This window comes from Staurois parvus, unplaced genomic scaffold (assembly GCF_062004578.1).
Source record: "Staurois parvus isolate SC_StPar_1 unplaced genomic scaffold, SC_StPar_1.0 ptg000696l, whole genome shotgun sequence".
In the NCBI taxonomy this organism is placed as follows: Eukaryota; Metazoa; Chordata; class Amphibia; order Anura; family Ranidae; genus Staurois; species Staurois parvus.
The window spans coordinates 1,445,776-1,468,591 of record NW_028318492.1 but is presented as its reverse complement, the minus strand read 5'-3'; the positions used below and the strand labels follow the sequence as shown (position 1 = coordinate 1,468,591).

Below are 22,816 nucleotides of genomic sequence, written 5' to 3'. Positions count from 1 at the left end.
CCCTGGCATCAGTGGGAGTAATTAATGCCATAGGCTTGGTGGTCAGTTAAAGTAAAAACAAATGCATAATTGGTGTCACTGGGAGAAATAGCACCTGATAATTGCTGTCAGTGGTAGAATTATTACCCCATTACTGGTGTCAGTAGTGGGAATAGTGCCCCATAATTGGTGTCAGTAGGAGATTTGGTTCCCTTTCTCTGATGTCAATGGGAGGAATAGTGCCCCATCTTTGGTGTTGGTAGAAGGAATATGCCTTGTATCAGTGGAAGGAATAGTGACCCAAGGGCCAGATAAAGGCAAGCAAAGGGTTTGTAGACCCCTGAATTAGACAGCTGAAAACAACAAAAATATATTTAGACAAAAACATTTTGCAGACTGGTCTCATAATGTTCCATTTACAAAAATGGACTTTTAAGTGTATGATGTTACCCTACATTTTTTATGTGTTTGTTACATATGTGTATTTTATAAATCACAGTCTATATCTTTTTCATTTACTTCTTCCATCTGAAACACCTGGTTGACCCTGCCTGTCACCTTTCTTCCTCGTTATAAACTGACCACACAAAACACAGAAGCTGATCTGTGTTAGTGTGGTCAGTTTGCATCCTTTGGCTGGCCATTCAGAGGTACAGGATGCTGTGAAAACAACAGCATGCCTCTATTAGGTAGCTTGTTCATCCACTATGGCCCCAACCGATCCCAGACTGCATCTGGTCTGGCACACACCCCTTGCTTAAACTCAACCAACATCTTTCCTCAGGCTGAACAAACAATGAATATAGGTACACTGTGGGGTTGATATACTAAAACTGGAGAGTGCAAAATCTAGTGCAGCTCTGCGTTGAAACCAATCAGCTTCCAGGTTTTTTTTATCAAAGCTTTATTGAACAAGCTTAAGTTAAAAGTTGACTGGTAGCCATGCACAGCTGCACCAGATTTTGCACTCTCCAGTTTTAGTAAATCAATCCCTGGGTGTCTGCACAGTGTCCTGTAACACCAACCTCCACTGTCAGGAAGAACAGATGCATTGGCAAATGACAGAACTTTTTAGCCCTGTGCAAAGCTAAGGAACATCATTTCTGAAACTAAACAAAGTTTTTGGTGCCTCCATAGTTAGAACTGTGTTAGAAAGTGTCTATAACATTGAATGTTCACAACTACTTTAACAAAGAACTATGCTTTCTGAAAAGTTGAAATGGGTTAAATCTCCAGAAATACATCATATCTCAGTTAATATATAATTACAGCTGTGACAAAAATGTCATACTTAATCTGCCAGCAAAACCAAAGAACAACATTCAATTTTAATAATACATGACAGCAAAGCCTGCTATATGTCTGCAAAAGTGCATATACCATAATTTCTGACTATTGATGTCTGTAAGGATTTGTCTGAAAATCTCTTATCAAGGCTTTTGAATAGTGTGAATAGTATTCCTGGAAACAAAATAGAACTTCTATAAACCCCAGCATCAAGTTATGAACTACAAACTTACTAGATTCATGTGAATAGTTTAATAACTACTATTGATTAATCAGCAAATGAAAGGGATAGTAATAGGCAGGGGCGGACTGACAATTCATGGGGCCTCCGAGCAATAGGGGATCATGGGGCCCCTCTGTCCTTGCCCAAACTCAAAAAAGCCTATGAAAAAGGTACCAGGGGCAACTCATGGGGCCTCCTACTGATGCCGGGCCCTCGGGCAATTTCCAAATGGTCAGTCCACCCCTGGTAATAGGCAATATAAACAGGGTTCTTCCTTGCAGTTAGATGCAGTGATAATAAACTTGTTTTATATTCTGTAGGTAACATTAATAAATCCTATGCACACTTACACTAGGGCAAAGATATGTAGGCAGAATTAAAACGCTAGAATGGTGTGTTATCTGTTTCAAGTCTTTTCTGCCTCTGGGTGAACCAGTTGTAATTTAAGTGGATTCGGAGGATAAAAACACATGGGGTTTTTTTGTACTTTATAAAACTTCTCTGAAAATGAATATTAAAGCAGCCACAGTACCTTTCATCCAGCAGGGAAGGGCTGAAAAAAAATAAGTTGTACGTTATAAATATATAAAATTAAAAAATAGGATTATATTAAACAAAACATATTTTTCATTTATAAAATTATAAAATACAAGCATTAACAAAGGTCATATTGACAAAATTAACCAAGTCATACCTTATTTTCTGTACTCTTATGCCTTTATAGCCTGGCAAAGCATGAAATACACTTCTCATCTGTAAAAGCAAAGAAACAATTTGAATAATTTATCAGAATATATATCTTTAAGTAACAAATCATTCAAAATCAACTTTAATATATAGATTTGATTTTAGTTAATAGATAATACAAAAACAATTGGAATACAAAAACAGATAGATAGATAGATAGATAGATAGATAGATAGATAGATACCTCGGTAACAAACTTTCCAGTGAACTCTTTATGTTGATCTGTGGACAGGTCACTTAGTTCAGGGCTGTACTGCTCATTAAGAATAAGGATAGTAAATTCAACCATTTTGTCTGCAGGTCCCTTTGGCTCCTCTGTAATCCTGAAAATTTCATTGTCCAACTGCTGAAGTAATACATCAACATTTCAGAGAAGAACATTTTTTCTCTTATTTTATCCATTGCAGCAAAGCAGGAAATACCTAATCCTGTAACTCCAATCATACCTCTTTCAGTTTTGAGAAATTTTAATTCTATACAGTCCATTTGAAGTTTAAGTGATACCCTTTAGTTATTGGCTATCTGAGGTAATAATGATACAAGCTTTTGGGACCTGCTAGGTTCCTTCTTCAGTAGAAAGAAACTAAACAGGTATTGAAAGCTTGCACCTTTAATAATATCAGTTGGCCAACAAATCGTATCACTTAACCTCCAAACTTTTGAATTAGAGAAACATAATGCTTATGCACCATTGTGCTACTAATACTAATAAACTAGAATTTGTCTATATTAGGATAAAATAGCATACAAAATATTGTTTAATAGTATTTCCCAACCATCTTCAGTGAAGCCTTTGACACCAAATGCTTTCCAAGTTATTTTAACTCTGCAAGCATGCACATGTATTACTAGTACTTCCATTGTAAATATAAATGTTTTCCAGCTAACACCATTATGCCTTTAAATAAATAAAAGACCTTGTAATATAAAATTTTTGTAAGATATACTATATTTGCTAACACATGCTTTCTCTATATTTCTGCAACTCAGAAGTAAAAAATGCATCCTGTAAGTCCATTGGAACTTCGCATTGTACTATGTAGCTATCATCTCAAGGTTACACATGTAAACTAAAATATAATACGGTGGGGGAATTTATTAAAACTGGATTAGATAGAAATCAGCTTCTAGTCTCAGCTTGTTCAGTGAAAGCAGAACTAAACCCTCCTCCCCTATACAGTGAGGGAAGCTCTTTGCCTTTGGTTAATCCGCAGTTGCCATTGTGCTGAACATGTGATCTGTTATGACACCAGCCATTTCATGGCTTGACAGTTCACTTGAGAGCATGAGCGACTGAAAACGTTATCATTTACTGCATGCTTTGAATGTAACTATATTGGGAAACAGTTAACTTTATAATGTTCCTCTGGAACTCACTACCCCAATCCATCAGACTGTCACCTACCCTCCTCACCTTTAGGCGCACCCTGAAAACCCATCTCTTCAGGGAAGCCTACCCCGCCCTCACCTAACAGCTGATCTCCACTCCTCCTACCACTCCATCCCCCACAGCCACTTCCTCCTGTACCACTACCCCCTCCCTCCTAGATTGTAAGCTCAAAAGAGCAGGGCCCTTGAACCCCTCGTGTTTTGTTTTGTTACTGTATTGTCTCATGTTCTGTCCCCCACTATAATGTACAGCGCTGAGCAAACCTTTTGGCGCTATATAAATACTGTATAACAATAATAATAATAATGTGTAACTATGGCCAAAATTGGCATATATGATACAGTCTGTTCATACCATTAACACAGAAGTCTTTTTGTTTTTCTGAGCCTCCTCGTAGCATAGTTTATTACATGGTAATCTGGCCAGTAAGTCTGTTGTTTTTCAACTGCCTTTAACAGACCAAGCAGTCTGGCAAAGGTGGCAGTTAAATGGTTGATACAGACCATTTAATATTAAGAGGGGTGCTTACAATGTTCATTTTTTATTTGTTTATGTAAAACCTTTATCACAAAAAGAAAAAAAACCTGTTGCTGTAACTGCTTAATAAGTGTTAGCTGGAGTTCAGCTTTAAATTGTTAGTTACCTATGTCAAGTCCATCTAAATCTGTTAGTCCATCTTACACTACTCTCTTCACTGATTAACAACGGTGCTGTCCAAGGGTGACTATCTTGCTCCTTCATAGATACAGTGGAAGAGTGGATGTAGCCACCCTAAGACTGGAGGTGTGTTACTGGACAGTCACTAGATAAATAAAAAACCTGAAAAATGAATGCATTTACTAGATTAAATGTTTGGTAAGCTACAATATATACAATTTTTGTTTAGGATTTAGTTAAACTTTGAAAATTAAATCTAGAGGCCAGTTGGTTTCCATGCACAACTGCTCCAGATTATGTCTGCTCCAGTCTTAGTAAAATGTCCTCATTATATTTCTAGGCCTGTATGAATCAGTACAGGTCTATTCTGTATAATTTAATTTAGTGGTGTATAGATGGATCCCCAGGAAATAGTGTATGTTTCTATCTATCACAATCGTGCTATGTTTCTTTTTATATTTATACTAAAAAATTTAAGCAAATATGTTTACTTACTTCTGCAGTCTCCTCTTCCTTCAGAAGAACAGTTGGTGAAATTTCTTCAACTGATATTTCGTATGATAGCGGTACACTGGCAGCCGCATCTTCCAGAACAAAATAAACACAAACGCACACATTCTCAATAACCCAGAATGATGACAATCAATACATATTTGGATATAATATATTTTGTGATAAAACTGTAAGTCAGTATTTTTAAAATGCAAGGGGAAATCCATTCACACAGATCCTAATGTAATTCTTTATATCATCAGATGCTTTTACAATGGCATTGAATGCATTAAATTTCATGTAGGGATGTGTTCTCTGACAGGTTTGGTTATAGTGTTTGTTGCGTATTTTTGGTATTTTGCAGAACATAGTTCCTAGAAGCTTCAGAGTTATGTGACAGGGGTCCTGTATAGAGAGTCTTGAATGAATTATCAGTTGGCTAACCCTTGCTACGATTGTCATCAGGGGGTTCGACCATACTTCGACAAAACAGCATGGTACCAGAAGGATCCTTTTCCTATTTCCCTTTCGAGGGAGAGAGGTTTTTTTAGCTGAGTGGAGGTTCACTTGTTAACAACTGTGTGTCTCTAGTGAGGCCTCAGGGCCTGGAGGGCTAGACCCTTGTGTAGGCAGTGTACCTGGAGAAAAGCCACAGGACCTCGACCTGTGCATGCTTTGTACATGAAGATCATGTGGGCCTGAAGAATCATGCTAGTGTCAAAGACCTAGAATGGAGTAACACTTTGTTTTCCTGTTTTTAGGTTTCTGAACTCTAGATGAGGCTGTGTGATATTCCCCGATTCTGAGACCCACCCAGAAACTGCTAGCTAAGAAGCTTTTGGAGCCTTTAGTTGAGCCTGGGCACTCCACCTTCTGTTGTCCTATCTTCCTATAAACAAAGAGCTTTGCTCTTTTATCTTGTACACCTTAGTAAATGCAAACCACTTTTTATTTAAACACAGTGTCAGATTTGACCGTCATTAACATAAATGTAACTATTCTTATAGCATAAAATAACTACTTTATACTACTACTATATATTCTACTATAACACTATAAAATACCTCGAACTGTTGTGGTTTCTGATATTGAAGTCACTGATGTTTCTTCTGAACTGAAAAACATATAAGAAATTTGCCATAATGAAATATACATAAGAATTAGATTTAGAAGTAAGTGGAATAAAGTATGACAGTCTTACAATCATTTATTGGCATAAAAATATAACAATGACAGTAAAAGAAAAAAATACAATAAAAAGTGAATTCACAGAAGCATAACACATACACATTCCTTTGGGTTAGGGGCTAACTTTTCTATCAAAATTTTAATTTCATTTTATCACACATATCTGCTGAATTTTTGAGGACATGTTTTGTTATTGATGTTAGTGGTATTTTGTATCTAAAAGCCGATTCGCAAAGGTTACCACAATGCTTTTTGCAGGAAGAAGAAAACTGAGCTGTTTGGGGCTGAGATAAAATAACGACTTATCAAGTAAAATACTGATTTATGAGAAATGTTTCAATAAAGCTCATTCCATGTGAACAATTCCACTCCATTGCAATATTTATTTACTTCACTAGCGTGCATAGGGCCAGTATTCATCTGCATGCATAGCACAATAAGCCTCTCCAAAATCACAACAACCTTCTGGATAGTTCTTAAAAGATTGATTATGCTAAAACTGTTTATACGTAGCAACCAAAGTTCACTTTGCTAAAATTAGACCAGGACAAGATAACTTCTGATTGAGAGCTATAGATTACTGGCTTTAGGAATTAGACCTTTTTATATCTACAGATCTTTGCAGACATATATTTTTTAAGAACAAAAATAAATACACCTATTAAACTGGATTATTTTATTGGAAATATGAATATGATTATTTAATGATTTAAGACTTTTTTTGGCCTCACTTATAGCTTTGATGCTTTATGGTGTAGTTTATGTAACCTTTCTAAAAAATGTTCAAAACCCAGTACAAAACTTGTAAATACTTTGCACTATAATAGATAATCAGATATTTTACAAAGTCTTATGCTACTTTAACAAAAACTGTATACATCTTAAAAGAGAAGTGTGGGTTTGTTTGTTTTTTTTCCCAAATTATACCTACCTAGGTGGATGCTGCATCAGTCCTACATCTGTCCCCTGCCAGCTCTAAGTGTGAGAACTCAGTGATCACATGACCACTGATCGCTGAGTTCTCACTGCTGCTGTGAGCAGAGAGCGGTGACTGTCAGTCAATGCTCTCTACTCTGCCCCTCCCGCACCATGCTCAATGAAGCGTTGAGCTGTGGAGGGGGAGGATGCAGCTGGCTCAGGATCTCAGTGGCCAGCTGAGAGGCTGAGCCAGGTGCCGCTCCAGACTCTGGGGAGGATCCTGACTTTAAAGTGGTTGTAAACCCAAAAAATATAAATTTAGATAATCACATTACCATAATCTGCACAGCAGGACAATGCATACACCCCATGTCTGAAAAGGACCCGGCACTCTTCTGCTATTTCCTCTTTGTCCCTCATTGGACAAAACTGTCACAGGACATAAAATGATGTCACCATGCTCCCTCTCCTTTGCTTGACAGCCTACATAATACTTCTCATGCACTAGCACGAGAAGTGTCCATGTCTCCTGTGCACTCATGCACAGATCTCTCTCTCGCTCCCCCTCCTGCTGCACTTGGATTGGCAGCTCTGTCCCTCAGCATTGTGGAAGGGAAGGAAGTCAGGTTGTGCAGATCCAGGTGTCTGATTGGACATGACTCATCATGGGGCGTAGGATGCACTCCCACAGTGTGCGCCACTATGCCGGGGATGAGGGCATGTAGAGTGGGGAGGGGATTCCGGTGACATCACTATCATGTCACCCAAGCTCCAAAGTGCCACCACACCCACAGAAAGGAACAACTTTGGAGGGCTACATCTCAAAAATAGAGTAACAGAAAAATTGTACAAAGAGGTGATCAGACACACAGCACTCAAAGGTATTTATGGATGACAGTATTCAGCATTTGACCAACATTAGGTTTACAACCACTTTAAAGTTGGGATCTTTCCCCAGCCTGGACCAGCAGAGTGATGTCAGTCAACAGCGGACTTCAGCCTGCTGTCAGCTGAAAATAGGTCATAGGAGTGCAGATTGAACTGCACTCCTGTAATCCACAGGAAAAGAACAGCTAAAAGAGCTTTGGCTCTACTTCTTCTTTAACAATAAACAGAGATCACTGAATGAGTATATATAAGGTCACCACTAAAAACAAGTAACTAAATTATATTCCTGTATGTCTACTGTTCATTGCAATAAATACACTATTGGTTCTAGAGACAGTGTTTGAAATAGAAGGAAAGCCCGCACAACCACATACATCAAATAAAGACTAATAAAAAAATCTTTAAAAATGAATAATAATATAGGATTTAAATGCTACATATATACAGATTAAAGCTACACTTTCTAATATGGGAAATAATAACTAATGAAATACTGTATACTTTCTCTCCTAATAGATGTGTGAGATACACCGTAGTATATTAGTATCCTAGTATATTAGTATTCACAGCTAGGAAAATGCTTTGTCAGAAGTACCATCGAAAGCAAAGGCTTGTATAAAGATGTTAAGAATTCTAAATCAACATAGACATGTAAGGCAAGCAAACCTCCTTTTCAAATTTTTGGCCAAACTAAACTAACTATAATAATTTCACTGATCATATCATTGCTTCTGTAAACACTTTTACAAGCTGAAGACTACATTTTTAGAGTAATAGAGACAGTATATATATATATATATATATATATATATATATATATATATATATATATATATATAGCTTCAGATGTGTATAGATAGATCTGTTTACTCCCTAAGTATCAATAAAAATTGTACTATATAAAATACATTGTAAAATACTTGTATTATGTATCTATTTGTGTACAACTATGTATTATCTCTAGCACTAGTAGACACATTACAATATGTCCTAGATTATAATTAGCATCCCAGCCCCATAAATCTATACTATACCCATGGTGAAATGTACACAAAAAAATGCAACGTAATGTACAAATACCTGTATTATTACACTTGTGCTATTGATTGTGCATTCCCACTAGTAATAAATGTATCTCTTAAGAAAACTGACAAATAGGAGTAGAGGAATTCTAAATGATTAAATTACGAAACTACAGGTTAAATCTAATGACTAAATTGGGAATCTAGATAAATAATGTGGATAAGCAGTGTAATTGCACCAGGGCTAGCAACTCTGCATGGCATCTTTTAATAAGTGACTACCCATAGATATAAGACACTGAGAAAAAAAAATCCAGCTGCTGACATAAGTGCAGTGCAGCATAACACTTTTGGTAGTAAAATAGTACATTTTGTGCAGAGATGTATACATGAGACCAAAAAGAGGGACATCTGAGGCTGCACAAGGGACAAGAATATTTGGACTCAAAATAAAGAGAGTCTCTTCAAATGAGGGACAGTTGGGAGTAGAGAAGGGAAGGCCTGGGAGAAATGAAAGAAAAGTGTGTAGTATGTTCTATTACAATGATAAATAATATATGAGATGGTATTTAAACTATATAATCTAAAGTCCTTAATGAACAATGTCTGAGACTTTATGTAAAGTCTTAAATTATTGTAAGTTCTCTCAGCTGAAAACAAGAAAATACTGGAATACAATTCAAGTAACACTCAATGCAGTTCTGCCACTAAGGGGCACTGCAGGGGAAAGGCTCCAGTTTAGTTTGCTTGCTCCATCTTGTACCACCTACAGTTGGATGATTGTTGGGATACAGTAAATGTTAGTTTCTGTCCTCTCAGGACTTAGTTGACAGGTACGAGGTTAAATTTGACAAATTATTTTATCTTTAAAACCTTTAACCCTTTGAGGACCAACGGACGTATTTGTCCCATGTTTTTAATTGCCTGTATCATCTGATTAAGAACTTAAAATACTTTTTTTTTTTGGTTTGAGTCAAAATATTAGTTCTTATCAACAAATGGATCTAGCTTTTTGCCAATTATTTCATGAAATGGCTTAGTTACAGCAACTGAACGAACTTTAAAAACAAAAAATTGATTCTTTTGGCGTTCTGTAATCTTATGGTCCTCAAAGGGTTAAGTGGTTCCCATTAATGTTTTCCACTATCACTGCATAATGTTTTCCTATAGTCTGCTCAGTAAATTATTTTTTCTTTTTCTCCTCTCAGTGAAATGGTGAGACCAACATCTAGAGTTTGGAAATATTTCTCAATTTATTATTTTTTTAAAGCACCATTCAAAAATTAAACCTTGCTATGTAGCCAAAATATTGAGATGGTTTTTGTTGCTGCTTTTGAGGGAAAAGGGGGTGGACACTTGTTCTCATGTATAGTTGAAATGTTTTTACATATACAGTCTTTGTTATTCCATTTGTAATAAAAAATAAAAATGTAAAAAGCAAGTTTAGTTCATTTACTGAATAAGCTGCATTTTTTCGTCAAGCATAATACTTTTATATACGTTGCATTTCCCAATGTAACAAAATTACTTTTAATTTGTTAAACTATTCCACACTGCATGTTTCTGAAAAAAAAAACAGGGAAAAAATGTTTTCTCATGGCTTCAAAATTTCCAGACATTTGAGCTATGAGTGGATGCTCTCCATAACAGGAGTGAAGAGAAAAAGGAATGAGGGATTCCTCTAGACATGAATTCTGCTTTCCAAATTTTTATCTTTTATAACATAATGGAGGGGTAGACAGGACTGCCCACGTTGAGCAGTTTGTGATTGCCAATGAGGGCATTACAGCATGGACATCATCATTTATGGCTCCAGGCAGGTAAACATTCAATCAAGCTGATAGGTAAAGTGCATGCCTTACTTTTCTGCAGATTCAGTGCATGCTGCAGATTAGCTGAATGTTTACACTGGACTGGACTTGTGACTACAGCTTTCAAAGCACAGAGAAAAAAAGTTGGTGATAATAGGTTATATTTGCATTTGGTGGGTACTCCTGTATGTAATAATAGTTCTAATGTGGTTTAAAAGTACAGTTATCCTTCAATGTAAACATTTTTCTCCTAACACAACTCTAAATGCATAACAATGTACTGTACATATCTATTCAAATGTGTAAATGTGCATACCGAGTTCCAGCATGGGAAAAATGGCTAAAAGTTCAACATTTCCAGATGTTTCTGGACACCATTGATACCTCCTGCTGTTTAAGCTGCTGTAGTGGCAAAAGTCCAAGTATCATTTAATCATGCTGGAATCACAACTGTTGAACAGCCTATGTCTAATGTCTATGGGCACCTTATACAGCATAGCACTCCACTGGCTTAAAGATCCATCATTGTGTTAACACATTCTGATCTTTGCATGGATATGTCCAAGGACTGTACAAAGTAATGGTTTCAATATTTCCAATATATGATAAGCAAAGGGCTCATTCATACATATATATATCAGAAAAGCAAACAAAAAAAAATTGACACCGGTTTTGCATTGTTGGAGCATTTATGGTGTGTTAGGAAGAATTTCAGCTACCTGAAAGGAATAAAGTATGCCAATAACCCAGAAGTGAGAAATATGTATTGTATTTTAATTCGAGTAGTTTTATGCTATCAGATATACATGAACAGTGCAATAAATGCATGCCTGCGTGAATGAGCCCCAAAAAATGCCTTTGCTAGAAGCACTCTAAAATCTGATTGTATATAGTGACTTCTTCTGCTTACCTGCACCAGTGGACCCATGGAGCAAAACCTTTGCTGGACATTAGTTAGAAGAAGACAGAGAGGGCTAAAGTTGGAGGTGCAGCAGTGAGTATTCAGTATAAGAACAATAACTGTGTGTTAAATGTACACCAGTCTCTAACAGCTATCAATATCTTAAATAGTCCATATTATGCCACAGCTAAACTATCATCAATTAATAAAACCAATAAGCAGTGAAGTTCTTGGTTGGCATTAAATGAATGAGTGATATAGTAAAGACCCCACAGGAAGGACAGCGCAATATCACCAACCACCCAATGTGCAAAACAATATATAAAACCAGTCCAACGTTAATAATTGTGCATACAAGTCCAATACAGTGAGGTGCTCAGTACTTAAATTATTCCCAAAAACAAAATATGTGACTTGTGTCAAAATTCATCCAATGAAATGGCAGTGTTCTCAAGCGTGCTGTCCAAATGTGCCCTCCAGCTTCTCCCACACTCACCAGACATGATTGATTCCTTTTTTTTTCAAGTGAGCCAGACCAAACATTAAAAGCATGCAGAGATCTGCTTCAGCATTGTTTCACATGTACCACATATGAGGTAAAGCAATCAGTGCCAAAGAGAGAGACTGCCACAGTGAAGTAATGTTTATTGAATAAAAAGAATAAAAGCCAATGTACTTACATCTATGCACATAGAGATTGCCTGTATCAGGAAGCATGCACTTCACAGAGCAGATATGACGCAACTGGAAGATCCCGCCTAACATGTTTCGTCATCAGTAAAGGACATCTTCAGAAACATCAGAAGGTGTCCTGTACTATTTATTAGGATGAATTTTGAAACATGTCACAGATTTTGTGTTTGGGAATAAGCACTGAGCACTAGACTTTTATATACCAACTTTCAACGGTTGGTGACGTAGTGCTGCACCCCACTGGGGTCTTTATTATTTCATTCTTCAGAGTGCTTCAGTACTTCGGGGCAGCAGCAGGGACCATTTATGTATTTATTTATTCAGTGTGTGTGTGTGTTTTATGTTTTATTTACTGAATGATTGATATTGAAATATAAGACACAAACAAATCCTAATGATGGCATCAGCATAGGGCCATAACTCAAACCATTAGAAAAACAACATGAATCAGGCATTTCCTCTATTAGACACATACAGTATATTTAGTGTATAACATGTTCCAGAACAAATTCAGAACAAATATATCTCATCTCTAAACCTCAAGTGTGTTTTCACGTGTCAAGTCTTAACACAGGATAGGTACAGGGATTGGACATGTCCTTATTCAATGCAGGAAGCACAATTTTCAAGGCTTTATATCTATTAAGCATTTTCTATATTTCCGATAACCAAAAATCTTTAAAGCACCACATCTTTTATACAGCCAGTAAGTGTTGCATGCTTGCTTGTGTAGAAAGGAGTAAGCTTGGTTACAGTTGAACTTCAGGCAGATTAACAAAACTTCTTTTTCAACATGTAGTTTTAAAGAAAGTAGTGTGAGTACCTACTGATAAGTCTTCATAAACTCCCCTGAACAACAGCACTTAGGAACAGGAGTGCCAGAACGCTGAGACAAAAAGGTGTGCTTTAGTCAAGGCTGTAGAATAAAGGAAACAGGAGGCGCCCATCTAAGTGCAGCAGATAAAACTGTATTTAATAGCAAAGGATTAAAAACACTCACAAGAGTAATAAGAAAACAAGCTCATCTGTGTAGATAGGGTGACCTGCAGGCACCACCGGTGGCATTAGGGATGTGTGCTGGGCTGATGGAGTAATAAGAAGGCACAGTAAGAGTCAATCCTGCAGAGTGGTTGTGTTGTGTGGCTGATCCAGCAGCATCTGTACAGGAAAGGACCGTACAACCAGCCTGGAGTACACCGGCGGAAGTGATGTCACCAGAAGAGGCGGAAGGTCAGTTGGATCAGAAGATACAGACATGGGACAAGCAGGCTACGCGCTCTGAGCCTCTAGCTCCTTCTATTGGCCTGATGGTGCTGGGAGCGGTATCAGCTTAAATAAGAGATGCTGTCAGCGTGGGACAACATCACTCATCAGGGATTTAAAGGCGCAGTACCGTAAAGGGATAACATTACTAATGTGGAACAATAAATGATACCGGGCACAATATATAAGCACCGATGTTATAAACAACAATAAAAATAATATAAAATAAAAGAGGAATTAATAAAGGAATTGATAATAATAATAATACATAAAAGGGTCTATACACTAATAATAACATTATGAAAATTATATATGGAACTTAAAATGATCATTAGTAATAATATAATAAAAATCTGGATAAAACACATAAGATCCAACATGTTTCACACTGACCGAGGCACTTGAAGCTCTGTGCCACAGAGGGTAATATGGGAATATGTTCAAGGATCCATACAGAGATCCCCGTGGTGGATTTATTGTGTTCTGTGAAGTGTCTTTTTATTCTTGTGAGTGTTTTTAATCCTTTGCCATTAAATACAGTTTTATCTGCTGCACTTAGATGGGCGCCTCCTGCTTCCTTTCTTTTGTCTTTGCATATAGAGCTGGCTTTGCTCCGAGGATGGCTGCTGCTAATTAGTGCTGACCTTTGGGCTGATTGCTTGAGAGATTTTTAATAGACTCCTTGTGTACTTATGAACATTATACCTTTATTTCACAGTGTTGTATGTCATTGCCATCTCCTGCATTAGTTTATATACATTTATTGTTTTTATATATAACTTCATCTCTGTGCGCCAGAATTATCTCTTTATCATATTTTATTCCTGTACCAGGCCCTGACTCCATCCAGTTGGCAGGGTAGCCAAGACTAGGCAGGAGCTGCCTGCTATGCCTGAGCCCCAGTAGACCCTGTCTCTGTCAATGTCTTCCACATGGCTCACTGACCACAGAAAAAGGATGTGTGGGCAGAACTCACACAAGCTCGTTAGTGTCTGCATACCAATCAGAAAGTGAGGTGGTCCACATAAAGACCTGCCTGCTCCTCAGGTGGTTGCCAGGATCACCAATGTGGTCTCCTTGCAGTACAAACCAGGCCAGCTTGCAGCTTAAAGCTGACCAATCAGTGACCTCCTTGAACGGTATGCCAAAGAATATGGGATGTGGGATGATGGCTGCTTACCCTGTATGACAATCCTCAGATGGCCCATCTTGCAATACCCCTCTAGATCACAGTAAATGCAACCTGGGTTTACTGCCACAGTCTACTCTCTGTGCTACCTCACTGCTTATCATTCGGGGAAAATGGATGGGAGGAAGCGTGAGGCCCTGTCAGTTAGGTTGTGTGGGGCCCCATGATTTCTTATGGCTACCCTGTCTGCAGTGTACATGTTCTGACAATAAACATATTGAGGGTAGGGAACAGTGGAGTAAGCAGAAATGTGACCTAATCAGTCTGCTGCTGCTTTATTGTCTAATTAGCAGTCTATAGATGTGTCCTTGACCAAGCAGGGATACTTGTTTTAATGGCATCTGTCAATGCAGAGATTTTGTCTCAATTTGGAGAAATGTTTCTGCTTCCTGATGTGTCTCCAGTACAGGAAGACCCCTCATTAACTTGATTCACTTGAGAGTAAGTAGTGGAACCAAGTTTGCTTACTGATGAGCCCTTAGCTATTCACAAATCATTTAAAAACAAAGATTATTCTGATAGCGCAGACTCATCTAGCTGCAATTTATTATCTCTACTCTCTTTAAAAATATTTTGGAGACCCAATAAAAAAACAACATTTTTTCTCACTCCACATCAAGTAGGCAATATATGCTGTGAACTCTTAGGCTTTTTACAAAGCAGACCATTGTAAAGGGTACAAACATCTATGCTACATAACAGGTGGTTGGTTATTTAGCATGGGATTACATCTTTTTGACAAGTAAATAGCATTTACCCTAGAGATATTTACTCAGCCACTTAGACTAATTTCTGCTTACATGGATTAACTGAATGTGGCTTCATGAAGCATAATTAAGATGTTGTTTAGAGGTTTCTTCTACAGGTAACTCCTATCACTATTTAAACAAGGAATACTAAAAGGCATCATTACTTCATGTTCAGACATGGAGATGGGCATGCAATGAGCAACACTGGCGTAAAACCAGGGGCGGACTGACCATTCGAGCACTCGGGCCCTCCCCGAGGGCCGGGGGTCAGTAGGGGGCCCCATGAAATGCTCCTGGTACCTTTTTTATAGGCTTTTTTGAGTGTGGGCAAGGACACAGGGGCCCCATGATCCCCTATTGCCTGGGGGCCCCATGAGTTGTCAGTCCACCGCTGGGTAAAACTATATACTTCACTAAATATCATTCCAATGTGCATTGGGTAGAGAAAACCTATACTGATAATGGTATGCAAAAAAGCATTTATTCTATTCCATGGCTAAATACAGAGCATTACCAAAGAAAGAGTTTTGGATAGATTAATGAAAGGTCAGATGCTTTGCCAAGTTTTTATTTCTGTCTGTGACTCCCCTAGGTAGACTCAGACCTATATTTGTCTTGTTAACCATTGTCACTAAGATAAAAAGTGAGGGAAAATCCAATAAATGTATTTTGTCACCAGAGCAGGTCAGAGAAAATTCTCCAAAGGTTATATCTCTGCCTGTAACTCTAAATGGGAGTTCTGTTAAAGCTGTTTTATAGGCAGAAGGGTTTTTACCTTAATGCATTCTATACATTAGGTAAAAAAAACTTTCTGGGTGCAGATCCCCCCTGAAATCCCCCCCTCCTTATACTTACCTGAGTCCCATCCAACCATGTGCATGAGAGTAGTGGCTCTCCTCTGTGTCTCTTTCTTCAATTGCAATATGTGTGAACTAAATATCCCTAATTTTATTGCAATGTTTGCAAGGGTAATAATAGTGTTCAGAGGGTTCTTCCGAGATTTATTTCCTCATTGGCACACACAGCACTTTGAGTCATTGGCTCCTGCTGCTGTTAATCACAGCCAGTAAGCCAATGAGAAGAGAGCAGGGGGCAGGAACCAATGGATTATGTCCAGGTACGTGGCCCGGGAGTGAGCCTGCTTGAATGCCCCATAGCACTTACTATTAGAATCACTTTAACTTTAAAGAGCATGCCTCTCAATTTCTGTCTCCAGCACAGGAAGTGAAGCAAAATCTCCCCCAACAGGACACTTCAACCCTTCCATATCAAAAAGTAAAAAGAAAATGGTTTGTCTTTTACATACACTTTAATTATCATTCTACAATGTTGTTGAAGTTAATGGCTTTAGATATATGACTTGTCAGTGATAAATAATCACATTAACCACTTTTACACTGCTGCCACTCAGACCATACTCTTAATCAAGCTTCAAATGTAGTTAACGCTATCTTCCTTCTAGCATTCTCCATGTCCTACAAAGGAGGATGAAGGAAATACTATAAAAACCACTAGATGTAGGACAACTTTGTTCTAGACAAACCCCCAATGTAACATGTATTTACAGGGTGGCAATTTTTTTTTAAATACCTAATTGATAAATGCCATTAATTTTTGCAAAAACACTTCAAATTTTCCTGTTCTCTCATTATAAAGCTGTGTAGCCATGTTTATTCACCATGATTTTTTTCACTTTTCACTTCAGTTTGACATTTTTCTTGATTTTATTGGCATCTGTCTGACACAGTTCCCTAAATAACCATCTAACTCCCTTTCAAAAACATTTTGCAGACATCTCTATTAACCCAATTACTTAATTGTTATGCAACTATTATCTGACAGTTGCAACAAACTACATTATTGTGCAAAATAATTGCTTCCATTTACACTAATGAGGTCAGAATATAAATTCCAATAGCTAATTAAATGCTATTTTTTTTCTGCAGAAATATTTTGGAACATTCCAAAATATACATTTTCTTGCAAATGTAGTCCTTTCACTAATGCATGCATTATTTTTAATACTTTGAATAATAAGATTTTCTTTTTTACTTAATTTATTGAGAGGGTTAGCTGAATCTACAAAATGGATTTTTTGTTTTTTTGCATTTTTATATTTTTTGAATTAAAAGACTGGCAGATAAAGATTAAGACTGGCAAAAAATGGGCAGGTTTCTGTTGAGGAAAGCAGAAAAATGTAATTTGTGATACAATAACAATTTATGAGGTTGTTAGTGTTAATTTACCTATTCAAAGCAAGTAAAAAATGACTGCACACAGGGGTGGACTGACAACTCATGGGGCTCCCGAGCAATAGGGGATCATGGGGCCCCTGTGTCCTTGCCCAAACACAAAAAAGCCTATGAAAAAGGTACCAGGGGCATCTCGTGGGGCCCCCTACTGACCCCGGGCCCTTGGGCAGTGCCCGAGTTTCCAAATGGTCAGTCCACCCCTGACTGCACGCCATAACCAAATTTATGTTTGTGAATTGACCATTTTGAAAAGAAAATTGTTAATAGACAACATACCCAGACTGCAAAAAAAACTCCTACATTTTAGTGAATTCACCCTTTCTAAAAGAATCAAATATGTAAAACCGAAAAAAGGTTTGTACTTTGCTGACTACAACGTGGAGTACAGAGGGTGGTCTTTTGGATAATAAAAGGCTATCACAGCCAGGACAGCAAGTGAGTTATTTGAGGGAGGATTAAAGGAGTGTTAGAAATTGATAACTTCAAGGGTGGGCTGCATTTAAAGCAGTATTAAACCTAACAGCAAATATGTATTATATTGTAGCTTACCAATTCTTAGATGTGATGGCTGCATTAGTTTTCTTTTTTAGGCTTTCTAAAAAAAAAGGTCCCTAACTCACCTTCATACATAGATATACTAGGGACAATTTAGACAGTGGCCAATTAAGCACTTCAATGCCGGACAAGTTCAGCCCCATTCTGCCTAGGCATTTTTTTCTTCATACATAAACAAAAATAAGTTAAACAAAATATCACGTAGCAATACGACCTAGAAAAAAAAATAATAATAAAAGCAAACCCTAACCCAAAGTTTATCGAATTTTTTGGGGCATCCCAGCTTAGTATATATGAACTTTTCTTTTAATATGGTATCGTTCGTATGCACCCAGTCTGAATGAGTGGGTGGAAGCCTCGCCAACCATCTCCTTACTATGAGCTTACATGCAAAGCCCCAGTATTTGTGTGGTGGCTGGCACAAGTTGCTCATCCATATAGCCAAAAAGACAGAACAATGGATTCAGGGAGTAGGATAACATAAAAACAGAGTTCAAAGTATGGAGAATTGCTTCCCAATACCTATGTAACTTGGGGCATCATCACATCATGTGAAAGAGTGTACCTGGAGAGCCTCCACATCCAGGGCAAGTATCATCCAAGTGCCTGTCAAACATAAATAACTTCTGTGGCGTACAATAAGGTCTCTGTAATAAATACAGAGCTTTTTTGGTGGTACTTAATCATCACTGTTTTTCTTGCTACATAAACAACAACAAAACAAAAATTTTGAAAAAAAATAGGTACATCGATCTGTTTTCTGTTGTGTCCAGTGGACACAGTGGGTCACAGATGACCCCTTAGGCATGCAAATAGGAGGATGTCACCCTGGAATAGCAGTGTACTCGCCTGGCCATATTATTACCAGCACATCTTTGGAGTGTGGGAGGAATCAGACTACCTGGAGGAAACCTACACAGGCACAGGGAAAATATGCAAACTCCAAGCATGTAGTTCCATGGTTGTGATTTGAACCAACAACCCTAGTGCTGCCAGACAGAAGTGCTAACTACTAGCCAGTAAGTCTACTGTTTTCCAGCAGAACAAGCTCTCCTGCAAATGTAGAAGCTAGTGCGTTGAGACAAACCATATACAACTGACAATGATCAGCTTTTATTTATTCATGTAAAAGCTTAATTAAAAAAAAAAAACTGTTGCTGTAACTGAAGCATGAGCTGGTGTGTCTTCAATTTATTAGTGTATCTAAATCTGCTAGTTAGTACATCTAACACTACCCTCCCCCCCAGTCTGACATTGCTGCTGTCCAAAGGTGCCCTTGTGCTCTGTTTTCCAGGGTGGAGGCTCTCTAATACAAGAAGTATGTTACTGACCAGATCACCAGGTGAAAACAGAGGAGGAAAAAAAGTCCAAAAAGAGAAACAAATGTAACCGCCACATCTAAAGATTGTTAAGCTGCAATATGTTTTTAGGTTTAATATCGCTGATAAGAGAAACTAGTTTCTTATTCATATTTTTTTAAATGCCTAGGAAAGTGATGACTTATATATGTTTGGTTGTGCCTGTTTTCTTTTCTTATTGCAAGTCTACCTGTCGGTATAGCTAACAATACATTCTCTAGGTGACTAACAATGTCAGTAGTTATTGAAGAAGCAGGTTAAGTATGGCAAAATTCAGATACAATAATTAAGAGAAAACCTACAAAACTGAATACAATAACAGAAAGATAAAGCAAGCTTAGGTAAATTAACCTTAAAGCGACTGTTGCTAAGTTAAGGAAATGTAAATACATAAAACAAAAGAAAACGTTTGATACTAAATTGTTCCAATGCCCATTCCTCTGATCTTCACTAGTGGGACCGGTGGAAAGAACCACAGTGCACAATGAAGGAACAGGCATCCTACACTGCATGCCATTAAAGAAAGCAAAGGAAGGGCAGATTGCAGGACAGATGAGTACCTTCCTTGCAGATCCACTTTTTCCTGCATTCTTGAGCTCAGTTGTTTCAAATAAAAAAATTACATTATCAATATTAACTTTAAAAATCTGCGCACTTAAAATACACTATAGTACTTTACCAACACAGAAGCATTTGGAGTTAATAACCGAGGAGGTCAATAGACACAAAAATCTAAATACAAAATCTATGCCAGTGCAGTGTTGGTCCATGGAAACATGATCCAGTATACATCATGTATACATGGCCAGGGGCGGACTGACAACTCATGGGGCCCCTGTATAATAGGGGATCATGGGGCCCCTGTGTCCTTGCCCAAGCTCAAAAAAGCCTATAAAAAAGATACCAGGGGCATCTTATGGGGCCCCCTACTGACCCCGGGCCCTCGGGCAGTGCCCGAGTTTCCAAATGGTCAGTCCATCCCCTCTACATGGCTATTGTATATGACCCTGGTCAAAACCCAGAGTAAAGGGTGAAAATGCCTCCCTTAAATCAAAATTCTGAAAACTAACTGATTTACCGAAAATATAACTGGTGCATAGTTATCCTTTGCAAATTGACAGCAAAAAGATTGCAGAGCTGAGTTAATTGATAGGCTAAGTACTTACCCACAAGTCCAGTCAGTGCAAGAACTTAAAATATAAAAAATATATAATTAATAACTAATATTGGATGGAAAGTTGTTTAAATAACGGATAATGTTTAGTAAATGAAAACTTATCATTAATGAACTTTTACCAAAATAAGCAGATTTGAAACTGTTCCTCAGTTTCCAGCAAAACAGTAAATATAATTATATGCCCATTCTGCAGGATAATTCATGGTCCCTTCACACTGTCTAATGCCTACACCCTCCCAATCTGTATCTCAACAGTGGCACTTAAACCTATGTGGGAATATGTATGCAGGCTCTGTGCCAGACTGGACACTATTAACCATGAGCATTCACCCACATACTTCCACTGCACACTAAGAGCATGGACCACTGAGGAAATATAGTAGTAGGATATAAACCCTGTGGTGGTACTCTTATTTAGGGAAAAGTTCATTTACTCGTTAAATGTTATTAACTGTAACTTACGTGCTGTCTGCATGCTTTGTCAGAGCCAGTTTCTGCAAGAAAATAAAAATAATAATCATTCAAGACCTATTAACAATATAAACATGAGCGAATGTGTATCAAAACAATTATAGCACAATACAAAAATGTACTAAATTATTTTTGCATTGGCAATAATGCTGTTTTAATCCACAGACAATTAGAATGCACTGCTAATTTCATATGATAATAAAAGTAAAAACATTTCACAGGGCTACATGAGCACACAGGTTTCTTTGCTACTAAGTACTAAAATAACAAGTCCTGAGCAGCATTATAAACACAGAAAAAAGGTGAAAGTCTGCACATTTCACTTGTTTTAAAATGGTGGGCGGTGATCATGTAGTTATAGAGCACCATTTAAATTGGCACTTCGTTTACTACTACACCATTCACACAATGCCTGCGACTGTGCTATCATTAAGATGGTGCAGATCACAAGTAAAATGTACAGAGCCAATCAACGTGGCTCTGTGCCTTGTGATCAATGTGAAGTCCAATAACAATGACCACAAACGTAAACACTTCCAGTGTTTACATTTGAGATCCTTTCCCTTTCTTTCACAACAGAGGTAAAGGAAGAAAGAGGATTACATGATTAAAGGGATCATGGGGTGAAGATGGCAGCAGATTCAAAGGGGTTTTATAAATGTTATTCTGGAATAGTTTTTTTTGTATTTCAATGGTTTTTATTAATTTTAAACAAACAGAGATGTAAGCAAAAGGTATGCCCATGCAGGGGCTATCAATGGGACATAAAATACAAAGGGAAAAAATGCCATAGGCAACAGTGTAAAATACACGCCCAAGCAGGGGCCATCAATGGTACAGAAAATATAAAGATACAGTGTTGTAATATCAGCAGTAAAGCAAACCAAAGGTAGATATCAACCGCCTCACAAAAATCAGTCAAAAGCAAAAAGACAGGAAGAGTAAAGGAAGGAGGAGACAAGATCAACAGCAGGGATCCGGGAACACCAATACCGATCAACAACCTAAACCCAGACTAGCGGGTGGGAGCATGGGAAAAGCATATGTCAACCACGGCTCCCACATTTACATAAATGTTGGTTGGGAGTCATTACGAATACTCGACATCTGTTCATTGAGCATTAAGGTGATCATCTGGTCCCGCACCCCCTGAAAAGGAACAGATGCACTTTTCCAGGCCTGAGCAATAGTTCTGGTTGCCACTGGAATAGTTTTTTTAACCTTGTTACTCACATTCCATTGTACATCTCATCTCCTTCCTGTCTCTGTAGTGCCTTATATTAAAGCTGTCATCTGATGAGCTATTACCAAGCTCTATGTTATAACCACCTCAATACCCGCATGTTTCTCCATATCCAGAAAATTGTGACAAAAACTGAGTTCACTTCAGAGTGTCTGCTTTCAAAAACGGGGTCATTTTAGGGTGTCTGTACTGTACGGGCATTTTTATTTTATATGTTTCTAACAGAAATTAAGGGAAAACCTTTCTTTCCAAACTTTTAATACCACCAAAAGAAAGCTCTATCTGTCCCAAAACAATATACTATTCATTTGGGTAGAGAGTTGCAGGACCGAGTGATTGCCAGACAAACTATAATAGCACTAA

The 22,816-nt window shown here is 37.7% G+C and overlaps 1 protein-coding gene across 1 annotated transcript in view; it reads right to left on the bottom strand.

The window, feature by feature from the left end:
• Positions 1–22,816, bottom strand: part of IMPG2 (interphotoreceptor matrix proteoglycan 2) — an 83,368-nt gene that overhangs the window by 23,054 nt on the left and 37,498 nt on the right. Inside the window, exons 4-10 of the mRNA XM_089652903.1 lie at positions 21,202–21,233; positions 20,729–20,752; positions 5,840–5,889; positions 4,779–4,867; positions 2,421–2,582; positions 2,184–2,242; positions 2,022–2,042 (exon numbers count right to left, since the gene is read on the bottom strand). Coding sequence (XP_089509029.1) covers positions 2,022–2,042; positions 2,184–2,242; positions 2,421–2,582; positions 4,779–4,867; positions 5,840–5,889; positions 20,729–20,752; positions 21,202–21,233 — 437 coding nt within the window. The remainder of the gene's footprint in view (positions 1–2,021; positions 2,043–2,183; positions 2,243–2,420; positions 2,583–4,778; positions 4,868–5,839; positions 5,890–20,728; positions 20,753–21,201; positions 21,234–22,816) is intronic.